General features: G+C 48.4%; 1 protein-coding gene across 3 annotated transcripts in view; it reads right to left on the bottom strand.

Moving 5' to 3' along the window:
- LOC138526244 (arylsulfatase D-like) overlaps positions 1-22,090 on the bottom strand; it is a 796,293-nt gene that overhangs the window by 539,733 nt on the left and 234,470 nt on the right. For all 3 annotated transcript variants that reach the window (XM_069636735.1, XM_069636736.1, XM_069636737.1), the window contains one exon: positions 14,330-14,451. In XM_069636735.1, the coding sequence (XP_069492836.1) occupies positions 14,330-14,451 (122 nt within the window). The remainder of the gene's footprint in view (positions 1-14,329; positions 14,452-22,090) is intronic.

Below are 22,090 nucleotides of genomic sequence, written 5' to 3'. Positions count from 1 at the left end.
TTTTTGGACCCCTTTTCGTGTCTCCCAATCGGTACATCAGCCTTTGCAGGCCACCTCAGGATGGTGCATGAAATGCTGAGTGTTTTTTTGAAAAGGGCCCCACTGGCCCTGCTGTGGCCCCTGCAGCCCTTGTGCTTTGTATTAGCCCCTGTGGGCTCCAGAAATTGCCCTCACGGCTCACAAGCACTCCACGTGTGGAGCTGCTACCGTTGGGACCTAAAAGGGCAGTGGTTGTAATCCCTGCGAGGGTTAATGGCTCTGAAGGGCGTCAGAATTAGCTACCAAAGTAATATTTTGCAACAGAGCACTTTCCCCCTGCCCAACTGCATCCTCATCGCCAATGTGATGGTTGGATTCGCCCCCGAGACCCCCGTGGGGAGGCCTTGCCACCAGTTCCTTAAATAAGAGACACGGACACAGGACTCTTCGCATCGGGATCCCGGCACGCACTGCCGTGTCTCGGGACCACCCCCTTTATTATAACACACGCGCAAAGGCAGAACGTTGCCGTTGCACCATGTGACATTATCACAATATGGGCGCAAAAAAGAGGGGCAGAAAACAGACCTGGCTGCAGCGTTCCAATGACACCTAATAGGCAACAGCTAATTTGCCAATGTAATTCCTTTTGGAATACACTTTGAAATGCACAGAAAAAAAGCATTTCTATCTCCTTTTTGGAACAGGCAGACGTAAGAGGTTGTGCAATTAGTGCTATGTTGTTACATCGCCGGTTATGTTTTCGATGAGTTTTTTGCTAACATTTTCTTTTCTTAAACTCATGGACATTTTTTAAAATATTTAGGGTGTCCCACCCAAGATCCTCCTCCTCTATTATGTACTCCCTATTCTCTGCCCTGTTCCCCCTTATGTACACTTACCCCCCAATCCCCTATATTTTTCAATGTTTTTTTTGCTGAAAAGTTTTCGCCAACAAACTCAACGAAAAATATACTGCTAATGTAACAACGTTGTACCATGCAATCAAGAGAGGGTCATTTCTGACCTTGAACAATAGCAATACAAACTGCTTCTATCACTCGACTTTCTATCCCTCACACAGGGATGGGCAAGATTTCTTTTTCAGTATTTCACGATGACTCTTCCTGTAGGTGCTCGTCAATTTGAAATGTGCTCCTATGACCCAATCATGGGATGGTGTAGGAATCATGGTCCCAACGATTAACGTATGCGAGGGGGGGTGGCTGGCACATCATTTGCGTGTACAGTGAATTGTCACTGACTATTAGACGATGGTGTGATAGTAACTTGAAACATTAGGGAGAAATAACTAAGGAATCTAGGCAGTAAGGATAACCAATGTGATGTTTGAATCATTTCCTGTTATCTAAGATAGCTTTCATGTTTGTATCACATTAGGGGATCTTTATTCGCTTTACCCATTTAATATAGAACTATACTGGGCATGACTATGTTGTGATGTATACAGTACCAATATTGTAGATGGAACAAGTTACTTACCTGTAACTGTTGTTCTCCAGCATGGGTCTGGCATGGATTCACATGCTCATGAATATTCCCCGTCGTCAGGCTGGGAATCCTCGGTAAAGAAAAAACCAGTATCAGTTTCGTTTCTGATCTGTCTTTCGTAGTAACAACCAATCACTGGTCTCTGCGTCATACTGACCACAGCCAATGACTGCCCTCTACCTAAGCACCGCCTCTGGCAGCCATCTTCAGATTTGGAAGCACGTGAAGTGGCAGCATGACCAAGTGAAGAGCCGCAGAGGGGTAGGCGGGAGGGTTCGCATGTGAATCCATGCCAGACCCATGCTGGAGAACAACAGTTACAGGTAAGTAACTTGTTCCTTCTCCAGCATGGGGTCTGGCATGGATTCACATGCTCATGAATAAAGAATACCGAGCAGTACACACATGCACAACCACAGGAGGTGGCAAATGCTCAACATTAAGCATTACATCAAACTCAACATTAAGCATCTTACCTCCTCACCAGGCTCACCTCAGGCGAACAGGTTGCGCAGCACTGCTTGGCCGACCCTGGACTCCTCCCTGGAATCCCGATCGACGCAGTAGAATTTCGTGAAGGTGTGCGTTGACCTCCATGTAGCAGCCCTGCATATGTCCAGCAGGGGCACACCAGAAAGGAACGCCGTGGTAGCTGCGATCGCTCTGGTGGAATGGGCTCTCGGACGGCCAGGCAGCAGTCGGTTTGCCAACCGATGACAGTACATGATACAGCCGGAGAGCCATCTGGAAATGGAAGCCTTCGAGAGAGCCTTCCCCTGATTGACAGGTCCAAAGTTCACAAAGAGTTGTGACGTCTTCCGAAAACACTTCGTGCGGTCCACGTAGAACTTCAGCGCTCTAGCCACATCCAGCGAGTGCAAAGTCCTCTCAGCCGGCGACGAAGGCGACAGGAAGAACACAGGCAACACCAAGGGTTCGTTGAGATGGAAGTCCGACGGTACCTTGGGCATGAAGGAGGGGTGCGTCCTGAGCACTACCCTCGTGTCATGAAAAGTCAAGGAGGTGATGGCCACAAGAAACGCTGTTTTCCACGACAGAAACTTCAACGGGGCCGAGTGCAGAGGCTCGAACGGAGGTCCCATGAGCTTGGTCAGCACCACGTTGAGCTCCCATGCCGGGGCCGGCGCCTTCACCGGCGGGAACGATCTGAACAGTCCCTTCATGATCTCTTTCACCAGACGATGAGACCACAGGGACGTCCGGCCCGTGGTTCTGGTGTATCGGGAGATCGCAGCAAGATGAATCTTGATGGACGCGTGTGCCAGTCCAGCTTTGGCCAGCGTCAGCAGGTACGGCAGCACCTGGGGAGCCGTAATCCGTAGAGGGTTAATCTTCTGTGCGTGGCACCAGACAGAGAACCTCTTCCATTTGTGTCCGTAGCATTTAAGAGTCGAGGACGCCCTGGCCTTTGCAAGAACCTCTCTGCAGTCGGCCGGTAAGTCGTATACTCCAAACTCTAGTGCTGCAGGAGCCAGGCCTGCAAGTTCAGCGATTTCGGGTCGTGGTGGAGGATGGCGCCTCCTTCCCTGGAGAGTAGATCCGCGTCCACCGGCAGCTTGACTGGCGGGGACGCTGACAAGTCCAGAAGGTCCGGGAACCATATCTGCCTCGGCCACGCAGGTGCGACGAGGATCATCCTGCACCGTGACCTCTTGAGCTGGTTGACAAGCCGGATTAGCAGTGGCAAAGGAGGGAACGCGTAGAGGAACAGGCCCTCCCAGGGGAACGAGAAAGCATCGCCCATGCTCCTCGCCTGGGGAAACCTGCTGGCGAACCTCCGGCACTTGGAGTTCATCGCCGTCACGAACAAGTCGATCTGGGGTGTGCCCCACCGTCGGAAGAGGCGATCCACTAGATCCTGCCGTAGTTCCCACTCGTGGCACGAGCGCAGCTCCCTGCTGAGTGAGTCGGCGATGGTGTTTTTTATCCCTGCCAGATGAAACGGCACCAGAAACATCTTTTGGGCGATTGCCCAATGCCACAGGTCCTGCGCCTCCTTGGACAGTGCTGGGGACCTGGTTCCGCCCTGTTTCCTGATGTAAAACATGGTGGTGGTGTTGTCGGTGAAGATCCTCACCACCTTGCCCTTGAGGGACGGAAGGAAGGACCTGAGGGCCCAGAACACTGCACGGAGCTCCAGGATGTTGATATGGAGGGACTTCTCCGTCGGGAGCCATAGGCCTCTCGCGTGCAGATTTGCGGTGTGCGCTCCCCACCCTTCCAGGGAGGCATCCGCGGTCACTGTCTCCTGGTGGTATGGGGTCTGGAAGTCCATGCCCGCCGTCAAATGCGCGCGGGTGCCCCACCACCGGACCGCTTGGTGGAAATTCTCGTCGAGTGTGATCCTCTCCTCGAAGCCGCCCGTCGTTTGGATCCAGCGCGCGTCCAGGAACTCCTGCAACAGGCGCATCCAGAGCCTGCACATGGGAATGAGGTAGATGCAAGAAGACATCATTCCGAGGAGGGACTTGATGGACCTCACCTTGGCCGCGTCGGAAACCAACATCCGCTGTACCTTGCCCAGGATGGACCTGGTCCTTTCCTCCGACGGGGTGGCCAGAAGGGACACTGTGTCGAGCTTCGCTCCCAGAAACAGTGCGTTTTGTGCGGGTACCAGGTGGGACTTGGCGTAGTTCACGGAGAATCCCAGGTCCGTGAGTAGTTGGACGGTCCTTGCCGTGTGCTCCACGGCGAGCTCCCTCGTCTTGGCTCGGATGAGCCAGTCGTCCAGGTAGGGGTAGACGTGGATCCCCTCGCGGCGCAGCTGCGCCGCCACCGGTGCAAGGCACTTGGTGAATACCCTGGGTGCCGACCGTAGTCCGAAGGGGAGGGCTTTGAACTGGTAGTGACGCCCTTGGACCACAAACCTGAGGAATTTTCGGTGCCCCATTAGGATGGGAATGTGGAAGTAGGCATCCTCCAAATCCAACGACGACAGGAAGTCTCCTTCCTCCAGCTGCCCCAGGACGTGCTGGAGGGTGACCATCCGAAACTTCTGCGCCTTGATGAACTTGTTCAGACGTCGCAGGTCTAGGATGGGGCGCCATCCTCCCGTCTTCTTCTTCACGAGGAAGTATCTTGAGTAAACTCCGGAGCCCCGAAGCCTCTTTGGGACGAGTTCGATGACGCCCTTCCTGAGCATCGCCTTTACCTCCAGGAGAAGCTGAGGGACGTGAAGCTCTTTCCTGGCCACGGGGGGGACGCGCGGGCACCTTCTTTGAAACTCGAGCGCGTGGCCCCGGGCTAAGGCATCCAGCACCCAACGGTCGGTGGAGATAGACTCCCACACGCTGACGAAGCTCGCCAGCCGGCCTCCCACCGGGGTGCTTCGGTGGGGGCCCGATCCCACGGTCGGTTCAGTCCTGTTTTGACGAGGCTTTGCCGCCTTGACCTCCTTGGCGACGACGGCGGGGTCCGCCAGACTTGCCTCGTCCTCTGTAGGCCTCCTGAGACGACGAGCGGGCCGCTTGACGGTAGGTGGAGAAACCGCCGCCGGAACCTTTGGAGGCGCCCTTGCCTCCGCTGCTCCGAAAGGGCGTCCGTCGTTGCTGCAGAACCCCAAGGGCCCGGGCCGTCTCAGTGTCCGTTTTAATGGCCTGAAGGGAATCGTCCACTGTTTTCCCAAACAGGTTGTTCCCATCGAACGGCATGTCCAGGACTCTGGTCTGTACGTCTTGACGGAAGTCCGTAGCCTTGAGCCATCCACGCCGCCTAAGGCACACGCCGTGGCCTAACTGGCGAAACCCAGTGTCGGCGATGTCCGTCGCAATAGTGATGGCGTGGTCCGACGCCACCTCGCCTTCCTGGAGGATCTCCAGGGCATCCGCCCTCTTGTCGTCCGGTAGGAAGTCCAGCAGGGGGGCCAGTTTGTACCAAAGCTCCCTGTCGTAGCGGGCCACGATAGCCAAGGCGTTGGCCGCTTTAATCGTCGTCGCTGCAGATGAGATGACCCTGCGTCCCATAGCGTCCAACTTCTTTCCCTCGCCGTCCGGTGGGGAAGTCGATGTGGAGGCCGCACCCCCCCCCCGCTTTCTTCCTGGCCGCCGCGGAGACGACGGAGTCCGGGGTAGGCTGCGCCCAGAGGCACAGGGGGGCCGCGTCTGGGACCCGGTACTTCTTATCGAACCGGTCTCTTCTAGCCGGCGTCGTGGAAGGGTTCTTGAGGAGGGCGAGGCCCTCATCCCAAATGTCGCCCAGTAGAGGCACTGCGAGGACCGTCTTCCTCTTGGCCTCGCGCCGTTGATAAAGGAATCCTTCCTTTTTCTTCTCCTCAGGGCAGAGTTGGAAAAACTCGGATGCCCTGGCGATCATGGAGTGGAACGATCCAATCTCGTCGGGAGGAGAAACCCTGGTGGGAGGCGACGACGGTAGATCCTCGTCGTATACCTCGTCGTCCGTACCCGTCGCTGCCGTGTCAGTCCCCGTATCATCCCCTCGGGAGGACGGGGAGGAGGGCTGGACGGGGCGCGACAGCTGAAAAGGAGGTGGAGGGTGAATCCTTCTTTTCTTGGGCGGGGGAGCACCAGAAGGTCCCGGTTCAGGATCCCCCGACGGGAGAGGTTCCTCCGTCGGCAACGGTAGTCTCGTCCTTATCTCTGAACATAAGGACTGTATAGCCAACAAAATGGCCGCTGAGTTGTCTTGCAGCACTGGCAGAGGGGAATCCGACGGGCGATCAGGAGCCCCGTCGGCACCCTCGACGATGTCGTCGTCACCTGCGTCGGGATCCATCCCGACGGGCCGGTCTTCCTCCACGCCAAGGCCGTGGCTTAAGACCTCAATCAGCTCTTCCTCTGAAGCTGAGGCCGAGTCTACGACGACGCCCTGCCCCCCCTTTGTCTTCCCCGCCAGGGGTTTCACGGGGGTCCTATCGATGGGCACAAAAGAGGACTCCCTCCGAGGTGGCAGGGAGACTCTGAGCCCCGAGGTCGCCACCACTGGTGTAGCCTCCACAGGCTGAGCCAGGGCCGCCGCGACAGTATCGATAGAGGGCTTGGCCGGATGGACTAAGGCCTTCACCACCTTAGGTGCGCTCACCGCCTTATCCTTGAGGGGGGGACATTGCCTCGCTCCCCCTCCGATGGGGCCTTCGAGCTCGACCGGGGCCTCTCCAGGAGCTTCGCCGGGTGCTCGCCCTTCCTCTTACCCGACCCAGAGCGTTGGCTCGTGGCTGAAGGTGCCGGGGAGGGTGCGCCCTGCCTAGCGGCCATAGAGCCCGACCGTTCGGTGCTCCCGGTGCCAGCGGACTCGCGGTGCTTGGCCTTGTGTTGGACCCCCGTCGCCGGGGCGTCCTCAAAGGTCTTAGAAGACCGCTCGGATTTCTTCCTCTTCTTCTCGCCTGACGGGCTCTTCCCTTCCAGCCAGTTGGCGAGACGTTGATGGCGGTCCTTCATGGTCCGCTCCGACATATTGCTGCAAAACGCACAATCCTTCTCCACGTGCGTTCTGTCCTCATGTAGGCAGTAGAGACAAAAGGAGTGTTCGTCCTCCTCAAAGACGTTCTGAAGCTGGCATCCAGGGCAGATCCTGAACAGCTTTCCGGGCGTCGAGGTTCCCTTCTCCTGGGCCATGTCCGGGCCTGAGAAACTTCTGGAATCCTCCAAAAGCATAGCTCGACGAGATCTTCACCCTTGAGGGGCACAGACGAATCTGACACGGGTCCCCGTTGATCGGATGGAAAGTCGGTGGAGCTTGAGGCTCTTTTTGACCGAAAAAACGAAGTTTTTTAGAGAAAATGTGAAAAAATAGCACTAACGCTCGAGAGCAATAGCACGAGGATCCCAACACATGAACGTACGGTATAAATCTGAAGATGGCTGCCAGAGGCGGTGCTTAGGTAGAGGGCAGTCATTGGCTGTGGTCAGTATGACGCAGAGACCAGTGATTGGTTGTTACTACGAAAGACAGATCAGAAACGAAACTGATACTGGTTTTTTCTTTACCGAGGATTCCCAGCCTGACGACGGGGAATATTCATGAGCATGTGAATCCATGCCAGACCCCATGCTGGAGAATGGCAGTTTTACTTAAAAAAAACTTTCTTTGGCCCTCATTACGACCCTGGCAGAAATCGAAAAACGATGGCGGAAATGCAATACCGCCATTGAATAGCGCTCGGTGCGATTATGACCCGTCACCGTAAAGTACGATGCCATTAGCGACACCGTAGTGAACGCCAACGCTAACTGCACCAAGTACGCGCACGCGCGCCATGCGAAACCGTAATTACCACCATGGCGCAACGGTACGCGAATTCTGACCCTAGCGGACATTTACCTAACGCCATCAAGCATGGCGGAAAGTACCATTCCGCCATGGTGAGAAGTACGGCATCGCGAACCAACCGTAAAAGGCCCTACTGAGTGCCTGTACACCACTCCCTGGCCTCATTGCACAACTCCTCGTAGGTGCAATGAAGTCACACAATGCAACCAGTGAAATGTACAAGTCACCCATGCATGCCAACGAACAAATGAATGTAGGGGCTCCAAGTGCCTTGTGAGTGGCCATCCATATTTGCCATGGCACCATTGCCGTACTGATGCAGCACAGGCATGTGAAGGTTCAAGTACAGCAACATGAACTGAAATATGAGACAAACAAAAACAGGCCCCCCATCGCTTGACACCAGTGTAAGGCAACATTCAAAGCAGTATCCTGAGTGAGACTGCACCAGCCCTGTACTCCTGCCAGTAAACAAACCAACCATCAGCATAAGCATGTACCACACAAGTTGGCAGAGTGACTGAGCAGCCAGGCTCATCTCAAGAGGGGCCAATGGGAGCTGCAGGGCACAGATGGCACGAATACAGAAGCTATTCCAATGGACATGACCTCAGTCACCCTCCAAGAAACGCACGCAAACACAGGCACCTGTGACCAGCCATATTCTGATAATCACATCATTCCACCAATCCACCTGGCTGACCGGCATCTGTTACACAAAAGCTAATCCCCCGCCCCTGAGCATGACATCATTAAAACAGTCATAATGGCAGCCCCTATCCCTGACCTCACTGGGCTTCGTAGGCAAACGCGCCCAGTACAGTACCACGCAACTATACTCAGAAGCCGGAACCCAATGCAGATCTTCTCACAATACATCGCTCCACAAATAGGAATATGCTACATTACTTGCAAAGAATAACGCTACACGGTCAATATCATAATCAAAATTTAATGCACAACAAAATCACCAAGCCCATACAGCTATTAGGTCATGAACTCCAAAATATATTTCATTATTGTGGGCTGCATCCGCAATAAATGACCAGCTTCTTCTTGTGTGACACCCTGTTCCTTCATGGTACACAGGGGCTACATTCACGTTCAAAAAGGCAACATGGAAGCGCCTAGAACCGCAGGGCCGTCCCATTAGGTAGGCACTAGTCCAGCTGAACGTCGATATGTTGCTCCTAGCCACTAGTACTGCGTAAGGGCATGTGGCCCATTGGCGATCGTCCCATAAGATCGTAATGGTGCTCCACTGATTCACACGAAGCAGCAGGTGTCGGGAGTAAAAGCCATCTGCAGGAGTGGCATACAGATGGCAGCGGCAAAAGGGGAGGAGATACCTGTCACCCAAATGAAATGAAAAAGAATAGTATGGGCATGAGAACTTCATTTGAATTACTCACTTCAATGATCACACTAAATCCACAGCCATATGCATGCTAGCCCACACAAAAGGATTATTCCCACCCAAAAATCACTTGCGAATCATAACTATATAAATCGAGGTGAAAACACTATTACAAACGAGTGTTTGTGTGCATGCGTCTGTTAAAACAGAATCCATTAGATGGGATTAGTAACGTGCATAGACACAAGTGTTTGAAGGCGCGTCGAGACACGGAGGGTTCAACAAGGGCAGATAGACGATGGTCCCACTATGGCAGCCCTGCATCACATAGCGCAGGGGAAGTGGATAGATTCCAAAAAGCCATGTACATGGCAAACTCTCTATTAAATCATCTGTCCATGCATCCATACATCATTCCCTCATCCTGGTATGAAAACGCCTGATTATTTACTCACATAACATGTGAAATTTCCATTGATTCTGTGCGTAATGCAGTCTGCAAAATCCACTGTGCTCCAGCCCGGAATTCCAGTGTTGTGAAGTAACATGTATTTGGGTACGTCCGGCCTTATCGTCCACTACGCTATTGCGCATCCCATACTATTCATATCAATCATTGCATTCTCGCCATGGCCCCTGTCCCAAGGACATTAAACAATAGAACTTTATATCTGCAGTCAGACCTGTGGGCGTCTCCTCGCCGCTAGCTGAAAACCGAAAGCGCTGTCCTTCGAATTCCTCATTTGCAACATCACGTCAAAAAGGCATCTGTGACCGCTTGAAATCACAAATCCATCCATGTAGTGCGGCAGTGTGTGAAAATGGCAACTGGCTTCACTCACAAATGGGACGCCCCGCCCGTCGGTGAACCGCGGTACAGTGCTGCATGAGGGTCCACCATTAATCGAGTACTACATTCCACTGACCCTTCACAAGTTTGTTCGCGACTGCACAGATAGTATGTGAAACAATGGGACCATAGCAGAATGAACATATGAACCAATATTTCACTGCCATCGGAATTAAATACATGATTGTAATAGCAAGATACCATGCGTCGAATTGCAGCGTTGTGCGCGGGACGTGCCCGCCCAAAGGGGATTGCAGCTTGCACAGGTGGAATGAATCACCACAGGTGGAGGCTATACAGCCTGAAAACACATAAATTGCACACCCAACCCCCTCCCACAACCACACCCACTCCAAAATGCTACCGGCAGGACTAGCGATGTTGGCCCTGGGTGACCTGATAGCACTGCAAGTACTCCAACTTCAAGAAGAAGATGAACACCAACTACTACAACAACCGGCCGCACAGAGGAGACGCAGGAGGAGGAGGAGGGCAAGGCAGGGCCAGCAAGGCCCACCAGCACAGCCACTACCACCACGCAGGCAGCCCGCAATCCCACGCCTCCGAGCACATCCGTTCAACCTCACTGATGAGCAGATCCACACCCTCTACCGTTTGGACCGGGACACCATAACCGCCATTGTGGACATGACACACGCTGACCTTGTCAGCATGATAGATAGCCCAACCGCCATCCCACCCCTACTGAAGGTGGTGTCTGTACTCCACTTCCTGGCCACAGGCACCTACCAGCACACAGTCGGACAGTTGCATGGCATTTCACAGCCGCTGTTGTCACGGACACTATTGCAAGTGCTCGATGCCCTCCTGAAGCACGCAGACGACTACATCTCTCTACCACGCTCGGAGCAGGAAATTACGAACACAAAAGTGGGATTCCATGCACTTGCCGGCATACCGGGTTGCATTGGTGCCATCGACTGCACCCATGTAGAATTGGTTGTCCCACATGCCATGGAGGCCCAGTACCGCAACCGAAAACAATATCATTCTCTTAATGTACAAATGGTGTGTGACTCCAACAGGATCATTACACATTGTTGTGCCCGATTTCCTGGATCAACCCATGATTCTATGATCTTGAGGAACTCTACAATACCACGCTACATGGAGCGACACGCAGGGAACAGATCCTGGCTACTTGGTGAGTCTCATTTCATGCATGATAATGTGGGGTATGTGATGCGGCAATGACCTGGCAGGAAGGGGGGGGGTGCGTACGTAGCAATGTCATTCCACAAACATCCTTTATTGTCCACATACAGGTGATGCCGGGTATCCACTGAAGAGATGGCTCCTTACACCACTCCGGAACCCACAGAACCAGCATGAGGAGGACTACAACCATGCCCACTCACGTACCCGTGTAGCCTTAGAACAGGCATTCGGCCTACTGAAGGGTCGTTTCCGCTGCCTCAGCAGGTCTGGCGGGGCACTCCTGTACCGCCATGAGAAGGTTGCAAAGATGGTCATGGCATGTGTCATGCTACACAACATGTGCGTACGTAGAAATGTGCCCATGCCCCCTGACGCAGAACTGCAAGCACCTGAATATGGTCATGATGAGGGTGGGGATGTGGCAGCACCTCAAGGAGTCCGCGAGGCACAATTCGTCAGATTATCATAGATTCATGCTTCTAGCACTCACGCCTGGTGGCTGATACATGGACATGGGACTTGTGGCACTGTGTGTGTCTGGAACATGCACAATATGGACTGTACGCCTATAATGGCCTCGTACACAAAGATCAATGTCCACACATCTCATTGGATGATTGTGAAATGTTTATAGCATATGTGAAATTATGTTACACACCCCATCGACCCGCCACCCAAGTAAGCCCAACACACCCCCTCCACCCTCCTACCTCCCCCCCGAACACCAGTGTCCAAAGATGCTCATTGTTAGTGGGCAGACGCTATTGCAAGCCCCCTCTCCGGGTATCAGGGGCACCCCTGCCTGTGGAGCGCAGGTTCCTCCCAGATCTACGTTGGGGGTTGCCCTGGACGGAACTTGCAACGGATGATGTCTCTGCCTGCTCACGTCCATGCATGTCCCTAAGAGTTTGTGAGAGCTCAGTGAGCACACGGCGCACAGCGGCAAGTTCAGCACATACGTCTTTGGACGTCGCATGCAGTTCCCCCCTCAGGCTCTCGGTGCTTCTCTCCATTTGTACTCTCAGGCTCTCGGTGCTTCTCTCCATTTGTGCCCTTAGTGTCTCTGTACTTCTCTCCATTTCTGCCCTAAGTGTCTCAGTAGATGTTTCTATGGCTGCCTTAGTACCCCCACATTCATCAGCATGGTCCTTGAGGAGCGTGGCCAGTTGCTGCTGTTGCACGATCACCTGGTCGAGGGACTGTTGCCTCTGCTGGGCCATGGACATTTGCGGTGGTGTCACAGAGGGGCTGATCACCTCATGTTGCCTTGACACAGGGCTTGTGTGGGATGGCCAGTCGTCGTCTTGTGGGTGCCCCTGCGTGGTATCCTCATGGTGTACGGGATGAAACAAACAGGGGGATTGAGACAGGTCATGGATGGATCCTACATCAACATCACCGTTTTCTGTGTCGGAGCATGCTGCCATTAATGCAGTGTCACCTATGGTGCTGCTGCCACCAGAAGCAGTGCCTTCTGTGGCATCCATTGGGAGGACCTGTGGTGGTGCTGTTGTGGGCATGCTGGCTGCTGGGGTGCCTGTTGAAGTCCCCTCCTGTGTGCTGCCACTTGATTTGTGCTGCTGCCGTGTCTTGATCCGTGCAGCTGAGGTGGAGGGTCTTTGGCCGTTGGTCTTGGCCCTCTTTGCAGGTGTGCTGGTAGGGGTGTCCTGGAGCTCGTCATTTGAATCGGACCCTGTGGTGGAGTAAAGGAGGGCGAGCGTTATTAATGGGTCTGTGGAAATTGGAATGGCAATGTATCACATGCATTGGGGTGGTACCTGAGGGTGATTTGGGTCGGGGCCTTGGAGGTGGTTTCATTTTTGTGCGGATTGAGGATGCAGTTGTTTTGCAGCCTGCAGTTAGGGTGTGCCTGCTGCACGTGTAGAGGGTGTTTTTAGGATTTTTAATTATTTATGTATTTAATGTGACTTTTAAAGTGCGCTATCAGGCCAATGTATGTGGACGTTCTCCTGGACATGTGTTTCTGTTGCACTATGTGGACACATGGTACTTCACATGATTGGACATTGTGGATTTAGCATTGTTTTATTTGGCCCACCTACCTGATTCTTCGGATGTCTGCACTCCTTTCTCCATCCCTCCGACTCCCTCTATACTCTCCATTCCAATGGTGGAGGCACAGATTTCTTCCCAGGGGGTCAACTTGATGGGTGATTCCGATCCTCCCCCGGTAGCTGTGGCAATGTTACGGTTGGCGGATAGTATGCTCCGTACGCGTATCCGCAAGTCGTCCCATCGCTTTCTGCATTGCTGTGGGTTGCGGGGTGCGGTCCCCACCGCACTTACCCGCTGTGCCACCAGGGCCCATATGGCCTTCTTGTTCGCAAGTGCCGTCCTGGTCATTTGCGTCGAGAAGACGACGGCAGCATTCTCCTGGAGGGTCTCTGTGAGCACGGTGAGTTCCTCACGGGAGAAGTGGACCTGCCGCTTGCGGTCGCACGCTTTTTTCGCTACTTTTCCCATTTTTATTGTTTTCACTAGGGTGGATGACGGGTTGGGATGTGTCTCAGGGTAGTATTTTTAATGGTTGTGTGGGAATTCTGATTTCATAGGTGTACGCCGTGCTGTTTCCCATGTTTTTGCTTCCGTTTCCGTATATTTACGGTCACCGTATTTTCCGATTGCCGCTCATTACGGTGACCGCTATGATGGGTGGCGGAATTGCACCTAGGCCGCCGTACGACGGCGGTGAGGGGCGTTTTGGGGACATTTCCGCCATCGCGGACTTTGCACTTCCGCCATGGCGTAGTGCTCGTGCCCGATGGGTCAGAATTAGCCGCACTTTACTCCGTCGTGCAATGGCGGAAACGCTATTTACGCTATGGCGGTCAGGTCAGTTACTTTCCGCCAGGGTCGTAATGAGGGCCTTTGTCTTTTTGGTTTATGATTGTGCTATTTAACTCCAAATCCTACCTTACTCCTATCCTTTTTCTCTATCTTGCATATTTGATATATGTAAATATGATTTCATGATTTTGTTTAATCAGTATATGTCCGGTTTTGAAAAAGTCCCCAAGGCTCGAAACACGTGTTAACCAGTGGACATAACATCATGGTAATAAATGAGCATGTGGCACAACTCATACAGGGTCTTCGTCATATCTTCTTTGTGCTGGAATATGCTCACCTCTCTGCTCAAGGCTCTTTTTAGGCATCTCTCCAATAAACTTGTGTGCATAATGTACCTGATCTCAGCGGGTATCGCCCAGTCATGAAAGCTGCTCTGCTTGGTGTGCACACTGGAGCAGCAGTAATATGCTGAGTAAGCCTCACGCCTTCTTTTGCCAATCCATCAATGTTAGGAGTCCTACAAAGTAAAAGAAACGGCATGCATAAGGTCTGTTGCTGCCACAGTCTAACTTCATTCCATTAAAAGAAAACCTCCACTAAAAATAAAACTGGGCTTTGGTGTTTTGGTAATATGCACTTTTTCTTTATTTTAAATGAATCACTAATTCAAAAGAAACGTTATACCATGACTATTTATTATTATTCACAGTACTTTGTTTCATAAGTACCTTCACTAGGCCTCAAAGTACCTTGTCTTATAAGTACCCTTACAATGCTTTGTTTCATAAGTCCCTTCAGCATTCCCCTTCACAGTGGCTCAAAGTACCTTGTCTGATAAGTACCTTTACAATGCTTTGTTTCATAAGTACCTTCACAAATTATCCCATTGGAGCACAGGCTTCTTTTTCATCCAATCCTGGGCTTTTTCAAGGCCTGACAACCTGTGCACATATATTTCAAAATTGTGAATCCTAAGTTAAAACCATAGGAGCCTAATGAAATCCTATTCAAAATTGTAAGAACAATGTCAAAAACCTTTTCAAAATTGTGAGATCACATTCAAACCCTTTTCCATACTCAACACCATTTGTTAGATATATGCAGTTATCACCTATTTTCAACGATATTATTTGTTTGTTCATCTCATGCATTGATTTTGAAAAGACATATTCCTGAGTAATTTCAACTTACAAAACAGTGTTTTCGTTGTCCTCCCCAAATTGTTACCCACCCTATTCTATAATAGCTGTATAGTAGACTTAAAGCTCATTTGTAAGTTGTCAGTCTGATCCCATTTATTTCCCGTTTCTTTCAGGATGGCGACCTTCACACACGGAATGTTGCCATCCTGAAATCATTTTCAGTAGGATAATTAATCATCAGAATAAAGCGTAGCTCAAACTTGCATAGTAATAAGGATCTAACAACTAATGAAACAAGATCACCCTTGCATGAGACTTGACATTTCTCCAATCAGGATCACTCCTAAGGAATCATTAAATGATTACATAATATGAGAAGCACAGCATTACACAAGGAACCCAAACAGATACAATGGAATCAGGCTGAACAACTTACAAATGAGCTTTAAGTCTACTGTACAGATATTATAGACTAGAATAGATTATGAAACAAAGCATTCCAAAGGTTCTTATCAGAAAAGGTACTTTGAGGCACTATGAAGGTACTTATGAAACAAAGTACTGTGACTAATAATAAATACACATGGTATAAAGTTTCTTTTGAATTAGTGATTCATTTAAAATAAAGAACAAGCACATATAACCTAATCACCAAAGCCCAACTTACTAATTAAAGGGGGACCGTCTAGTGAATTACAGTCCATGTGCAACCTGTTTGTTCATTGTTGCAAGGAAATAATTTCAACAACATTACAATGAGTCGGTGCTGGGCTTAATATTCACTCTCCTTAGCTTAAATACAAATAAAGCAGGTATTGTTAAGTTAAAACTCTTTACAGTAGACCATGTAATTAAGTAGAAAGATGGTCAAGTCAGACAGAAACCCAAACAATGTGTTTGCTGTGGTAGCAGGTAGAAACATCTGAATCTAATCAATGCTCTTTAGTATGGCCACCTTTTATAAGTTTATTGATTTAAAACATTTTGCCTGACCTGTAGATTTGGATCCAAAATGAACCTCAGTCAACAGCTCTACTTTGATTGGATTATTGGTAGATAGCATTGGATCACAGCACGTATTAATGTAACCCACATGAACATTCATGCTGTTCTTATGGATACATCTGTTTCTGTTTTATATACCCGAGGGCTGTTACTTGTGTGATCTTACTATTTCTTTTTATTTCTATGTATTACTATTCTTTAAGGGCAACCATTGACCTATCAGTGTCTTGGAGCTGTGAGATCTGAAACTTAAGGAGAAGAATATGAACAATGCATTTAAAGCAGTGGTCTTCAAACTGTGGAGCTTGCCCCCTTGGGGGCCTGAAGGATGCCCAGAGCGGGGCGTAAGTCACTTCAAAAGTGAGTATGGTAAATGCTTTTAATGGAAAATGTAGGCAGATATGGCATCTGGGGGGTGAGCAACAATATTTCTACTCAATGGGAGGGCTTGGTAACAATATATTACTCAAGGGGGGGCTCAGCATAAAAATGTTTCACTACCACTCATTTAAGGGCTATACTACAAATGAAAAGGCCATGGTTTGAGGAGACTACACAATGTGGGTAGGTCAGTTGTTGCTCTCATAAATAGACAAAGAGAAACCCACAGTCTAGATGTCTGGAAGGAGAACCTCCTACAGCCTTTGCGAACACAACAATACATTGGGAATTTCTATAACTTGTCCATTGTGATGCATATGCCACGTAAATGCCAACAGCAGTTTACTTGCTGGACACACAGGTTTGGGACTATAAATGGTTTTATGAAAAGTACAGAGTGTTTAAACTGAGTAGGCAACCATTTCAAATGATTGTGAGCAGGTGATACAGTATCTAAGGGCCAGGTTTACCGAGTAAGCATGTCACTGGATTCAGGTGCCATTAGAGCTGATGATTATCCACCCTTATCCTACCCATGAGGACATTAACTCTGTCCTAATCAGCCAAATCCTTGGGCTTTCTCACCAAGACGTGTTTGTCTGTGAAGATTTAGGTATCTTTCTTAAAAATGTCTGTGGTCACACTACCAGCTCTCTCTCTTAAATAGGATATGAGAATATATTCCCCCTAATTCCTTCCGTGGTGTGGTGCGGTCTTTAGTATTATCGCATGCTGATGGTGGAAATACTATTCTTATGGGCATTCCGAATAGGATCTAGTTTCCATGCTGCAGGGAAACTTATTATTCGGGCCAAAAAAAAGGTGATTCTGTGTCACCAAACCCAAAAAGTCTACATTGGCTCCAACTTGAGGAACATATATGTTTTAGGTGGGGCTGCCTAAACCCTAAAGCTCTAATATCAGGCTATCCTTCCTATCTTGCCTCCAACTTACATCCTTTGGCTTGGGAACCAGACCCCTCCGAATTGGAAAAAAATGTGTTCTAGATATCCCTAAAAATAATAAAAGGAAGACTCGAAAACAAGCATTTTCAAGTGCAGCTGCCCCGTTATGGATTATTTTACCTGTGCTGTGCAAATATGCAAATAACTTTTGAGTATGTGAGAATAGTAATTAAAAAAGAATTAGGACACATCTAGTAGACATTTGAACAAAATGGATCATACATAATGGGCAAAAAGTAAAGGTTTGCATCCCATAAAGTTTGATTTGCAGTGCACTCTGTACTCGCTCTTGGTTCCCCAGTGATAGCTTCTGCCTACTTGGGTAATGCCTGGCCCCCAAGAGCTGGTTTCAGCTACTGCTCATAGAATCATTATTTAAAAACCTGCATAGATGCAAGTAACATCAGTAGCCCAGGAGTCTAGTCCTAAAGATGATGAATTTTTCCATGTAAATATATACTGATATCTTAAATTCAATGTGAAAGTAACCTAATATTGTGTGATTAGGGGATTTAATCAGAATAGAACCGAGTAAAACAAATCCTCACTCTCAGAGAGTTTCTAAAACTCTGAGAAAAAAATGAGATAAAATGTCTTCTGACTGGGGAATGTAGAACTATTACAGTACATTTGTGGGAATTTTAGGCTGGCCCTGGGGGAAGCTAGAAGATGGCTGTCAATTTCTGAAATAGAAGTTACTATGCTAGTTCAAAAGCACCTTTTTTCCCGAACCCAGCAGGTAAGAATACTGGTTTTAAGTTTGATTTGAAGACATTTCTAGTGGCTTGCGATCGATACACATCATATTGATGCCACCACTTTTTAAGTATTGGATTGAAAAGCCCTTTGTTGAAGGCCTTCTACTAAAATTCAATACTTTAAAAAAGTGGTGTATCAACATGATGTGGATTGACTAGACACTAGAAATGGCTTCGAAACAAACTTGAAACCAATATTCTTACTTGGTGGGTTCAGGAACAAAGTGCTCACTCACTGCCTGTGAAGTTTTTATACGGGTGGTGTGAGGAGCCCAGATGATGGCCCCCCCGGTTGTGGAAAAGAACAGTTATTATACTGCTTTAAAAGCGCTAGCCCTAATGTAGAATGAACCATCTCTTTCACTGTAATTCGAATCAAATGCAATGGCAAAAACCATGTATCAAAACCATCATAGGCCATTAATGGCTGAAGCAAAAGCCTTAAAAGATTTAGTGTAAATTGGAATTGATCATGAAGCAAACATAAGCCAAATCCGAACAAGATAGTTCTATGGGTATTGAGCTGACTGCTATAGGTAGGAGTGCTCTCCTGAGTGGCACAATCAAAAAAAGTAGTTCTCCCAAAAAGCAAAAAGAAAGGCTTTCTGAGCCTCAGTAGCACAAAAATGCAATTTCAATGCTTCAAAATCCAAGCAGAAAAAAGAAGCAAAATCAGTCCTTCCTGTCCACAAAGACCATAATGGGGAGAGTTTTTCCAGCCTGCCGCAGGTCCTGCAGCCCTGTGCATAATTGAAGAAAAGATGGAGTCCATAATTTGAGCCAGTTTTCAAAGAGTGATCTTGCTGCATGAAAAGTGTTCCAGTTTTCAAAGAGTAATTAAATTAGATCTTGCTGCATAAAAAGTGTTCCTTTATAAGTTCCTCTACACGTGTTTCCCATCTTTTGTCAGGCGGTACATCAGGAGGAAAATGACAACTAAAATTAGTGCTTTCTATCCTATCCTGATTGTTAAATGTTCAGACAACATTTCATTTCAGAAAGAAGACATTCCAAATTCCTCAGACCTTGATCTCATTTTTCGAGGTGCCGTTTTGGTATAAACGGGTTTCCCCTAGATATAGTTTCCCTACAGCGTTTTGCCTCTAGCTGACAGTGTTTCTCCAGGATCTGTGAACAGTTCTGCCTCCTCCCAGAAATTGACTTTTTATAGCTTCTAACTCATTTGTTTAACAGAATCCTTGGGAATATGGTAAACAAAGGTTTTATTTGTACATGGGCCGAGGGTATATGACCTTGCATGCGCCGTCTACAGATGCGCCGTGGGCAAATTTATCTCCAGGCTCATCGGTCAATAATCTTCTTCGCATCTGGCCTAGACTGCAAACCATGGCAATCTTTCCTTGTAGTCCATTGTAGTGTTTTAGGCAATAGCAGCGCTGCATCAATGTCAAGCAGACTGATTTAGGAAGTGTGTGGGCAGGATCAAGATGGGTGCCCAGCATTGTCACCTTCCAACTCATTGTTATTAATACAAAATGGACACAGCCTGTGTGTATCATCAGGTTCATGAACTACAATGAGCAAGGCCAAGTTGCCGACATATGTGGCAAGTGCACACAGTTGCTGCTTGTTGTATGATAAAATAATAAAGTTGACAAAACACCACTTCACAACGAAACTGAGTCTGAGACAATAAGCGCTGGTTCTAAAAAATATGTGCAGGGCTGAGCCCAGGCAAGCACCCAATGCATAGAATGTGGAATCCTATAGGGAAGCAGGTCAAAATTGCTGGCTGTGCAGCCGGGGAACCAGCTAGAATGAGAGCTGTGAGCCTTCTGATGAAGAGAGAACACCAGTCTCCATTTAACCAAGAGTGAGAGCCGTTCACAGAACAACACATTTTCTATTTCTGCTCTAGTGGGAATATTATCCTGACAAAAACTGTAGCTTTTTCGGCAAGATGAAAGTTAGAGATTATTTGTATGCCCCATTGCAAGAGACTTTTGTGATCCTCGGAAGCTAGGAACGAAAACATTTTATACTGAAAATGGTTAATTATTTCCAATAGTGATAGTTTTTTCTCTAAAAAAGAAAGCAACCTGAACAACGGGGTGCAACTCTGTAAACATATGAACAGGAAGCTGGTCTCCCAATGTACAGATGTAGATAATGTCTGCCGTAAATTGATCCTCAATGAACAGGAATCTGGTCTCCCAATGTACAGATGTAGATAATGTCTGCCGTAAAATGATCCTCAACAGCAGAGGTGCGCAAATGTCAAAGATGAGATTGGTCTCGGATGTTGACTTTGGCTGAACACATCCAAGTGAGACTTTTGTAAGAAGCAAATCCATGCATTACTAAAAATAATACTTGCAAATAATGTCTGCATCCCACTCTTGGGTGAAGCACCCATATCATGCAAAATAATTTGCATGATATGCGATCGGTAAATTAGTTCTAATCGGACTGTTTTTTTAATAAAAGAAATCCATCTATCACATGCATACATTCCTAACTATAATCACAGATAGTTTAATGGGCATCTGGCAGCTCTAAATCCAGCTCCAGAATTTATCAGGCTCATTGCAGTCATTGATCACTAAAATGGAAATCCTAATGGTGGGAGCATGAGTGCCAGTTGGCCAATGGAAATCTGGCCAAAGCTATTGAACACTTGCATGCTAACTACACAAGGCGGTAGACCTTTGGGCGTTATGATGAATAGTCAGCTTTCCATGAAACAACATGCCTCAAAGGAACACCTAAAAGGGCTTCTTCTCCTTGCAAATGCTTTTCACTAGGGTGCAAGCTGTAATTGCCCTGCCCATTACCTTCTTGATCATGTTAATATCTTTGTCTCCTACTATGTTTGCAGAGATTCCAAAATGCAGTAGCTCACCTTTTAACTAGATGTGGCAGGGGATATCACACCAGTGCCAAGATCCCTGCATTGGTTACCTGCTACTGCCATACTGGATAGAATGTAAAACTCTTCATATATTATGAAACAGGACCTATGTTCATTTGAGAAATGTAAATGTCACAATTCTACTTATGCCTTTCATTCTGCAACTACCAGGCAACTTCCCATTCGTTGGTTTCGAGAAGTAAAGATCAAGTGGCAGAACCTGTTTTCGGTCATTGTAAAAGAGCACTCTGGAACTCTCTCCCTGTCTATATAAGAAAAAGTGAGGATCATCAAACTTTCTGACGCAATTTGAAAATCATTCTTATTCTACTGGTTATCATTAGTATGATGAGTCTTGTATTTACAGTGCCTGGAGACCACTCTAGTAGGGACAGTTGCATTAAAAAAAACACCAGGCAATGCAAAATGTTAGTTTGTGCAGCATTTGTGTCATCAGGAATGGTAGGACTGCCTTCACAATGGGGTGTCCAAAGTAGTTCAACATCATTTAATTGGCTCCCATTTGGTGCAGTCCCCTCCTTTTGCCATAAGCAGGTCCCCCCTGAGACGGTCTAAATCTAGTGCAGGTACCTCAAGCAGTATAAGTGTTACCGTGAAATCTTTGGGGAAGGGAACCTTAAGACCAAAAGAACTGAGAAACACTGTCTTGGGGAAGGGAATCTCAAGACCTGGTGGATGAATGGTAAGACAAGCAGCTATTGAAACTGTATTGAACTTAAGATCGAGACCCAAGAAGAACTTAAGCTGAGAACAGCTGAGACCTTACTTTTGAACACTATTTTGTTGGCTAAAAAGAAACCCACACCAAGGTTTTGATGCAGACAGACATTTGATTTAGACTTACGGATTTAGACTTTCCTTAGTTTCCATAGATAGGGAAACCCTTTTATGGTTTGGTGGCCTACTACAGGTCTTATGGTGTGGAGCTTGTGTGCAATGTTTAGAGTCTCTGAATCTGGTAGTATGTACAGTATCCATATCAGGAAATAATTATCTAGCTGCCCTAAGTTTG

This window comes from Ambystoma mexicanum, chromosome 7p (genome assembly GCF_040938575.1).
Source record: "Ambystoma mexicanum isolate Mex_15411 chromosome 7p, UKY_AmexF1_1, whole genome shotgun sequence".
Lineage (NCBI taxonomy): Eukaryota > Metazoa > Chordata > Amphibia > Caudata > Ambystomatidae > Ambystoma > Ambystoma mexicanum.
Note: the sequence above shows the minus strand (reverse complement) of the source record. Positions and strands in the feature narration are given on the sequence as shown.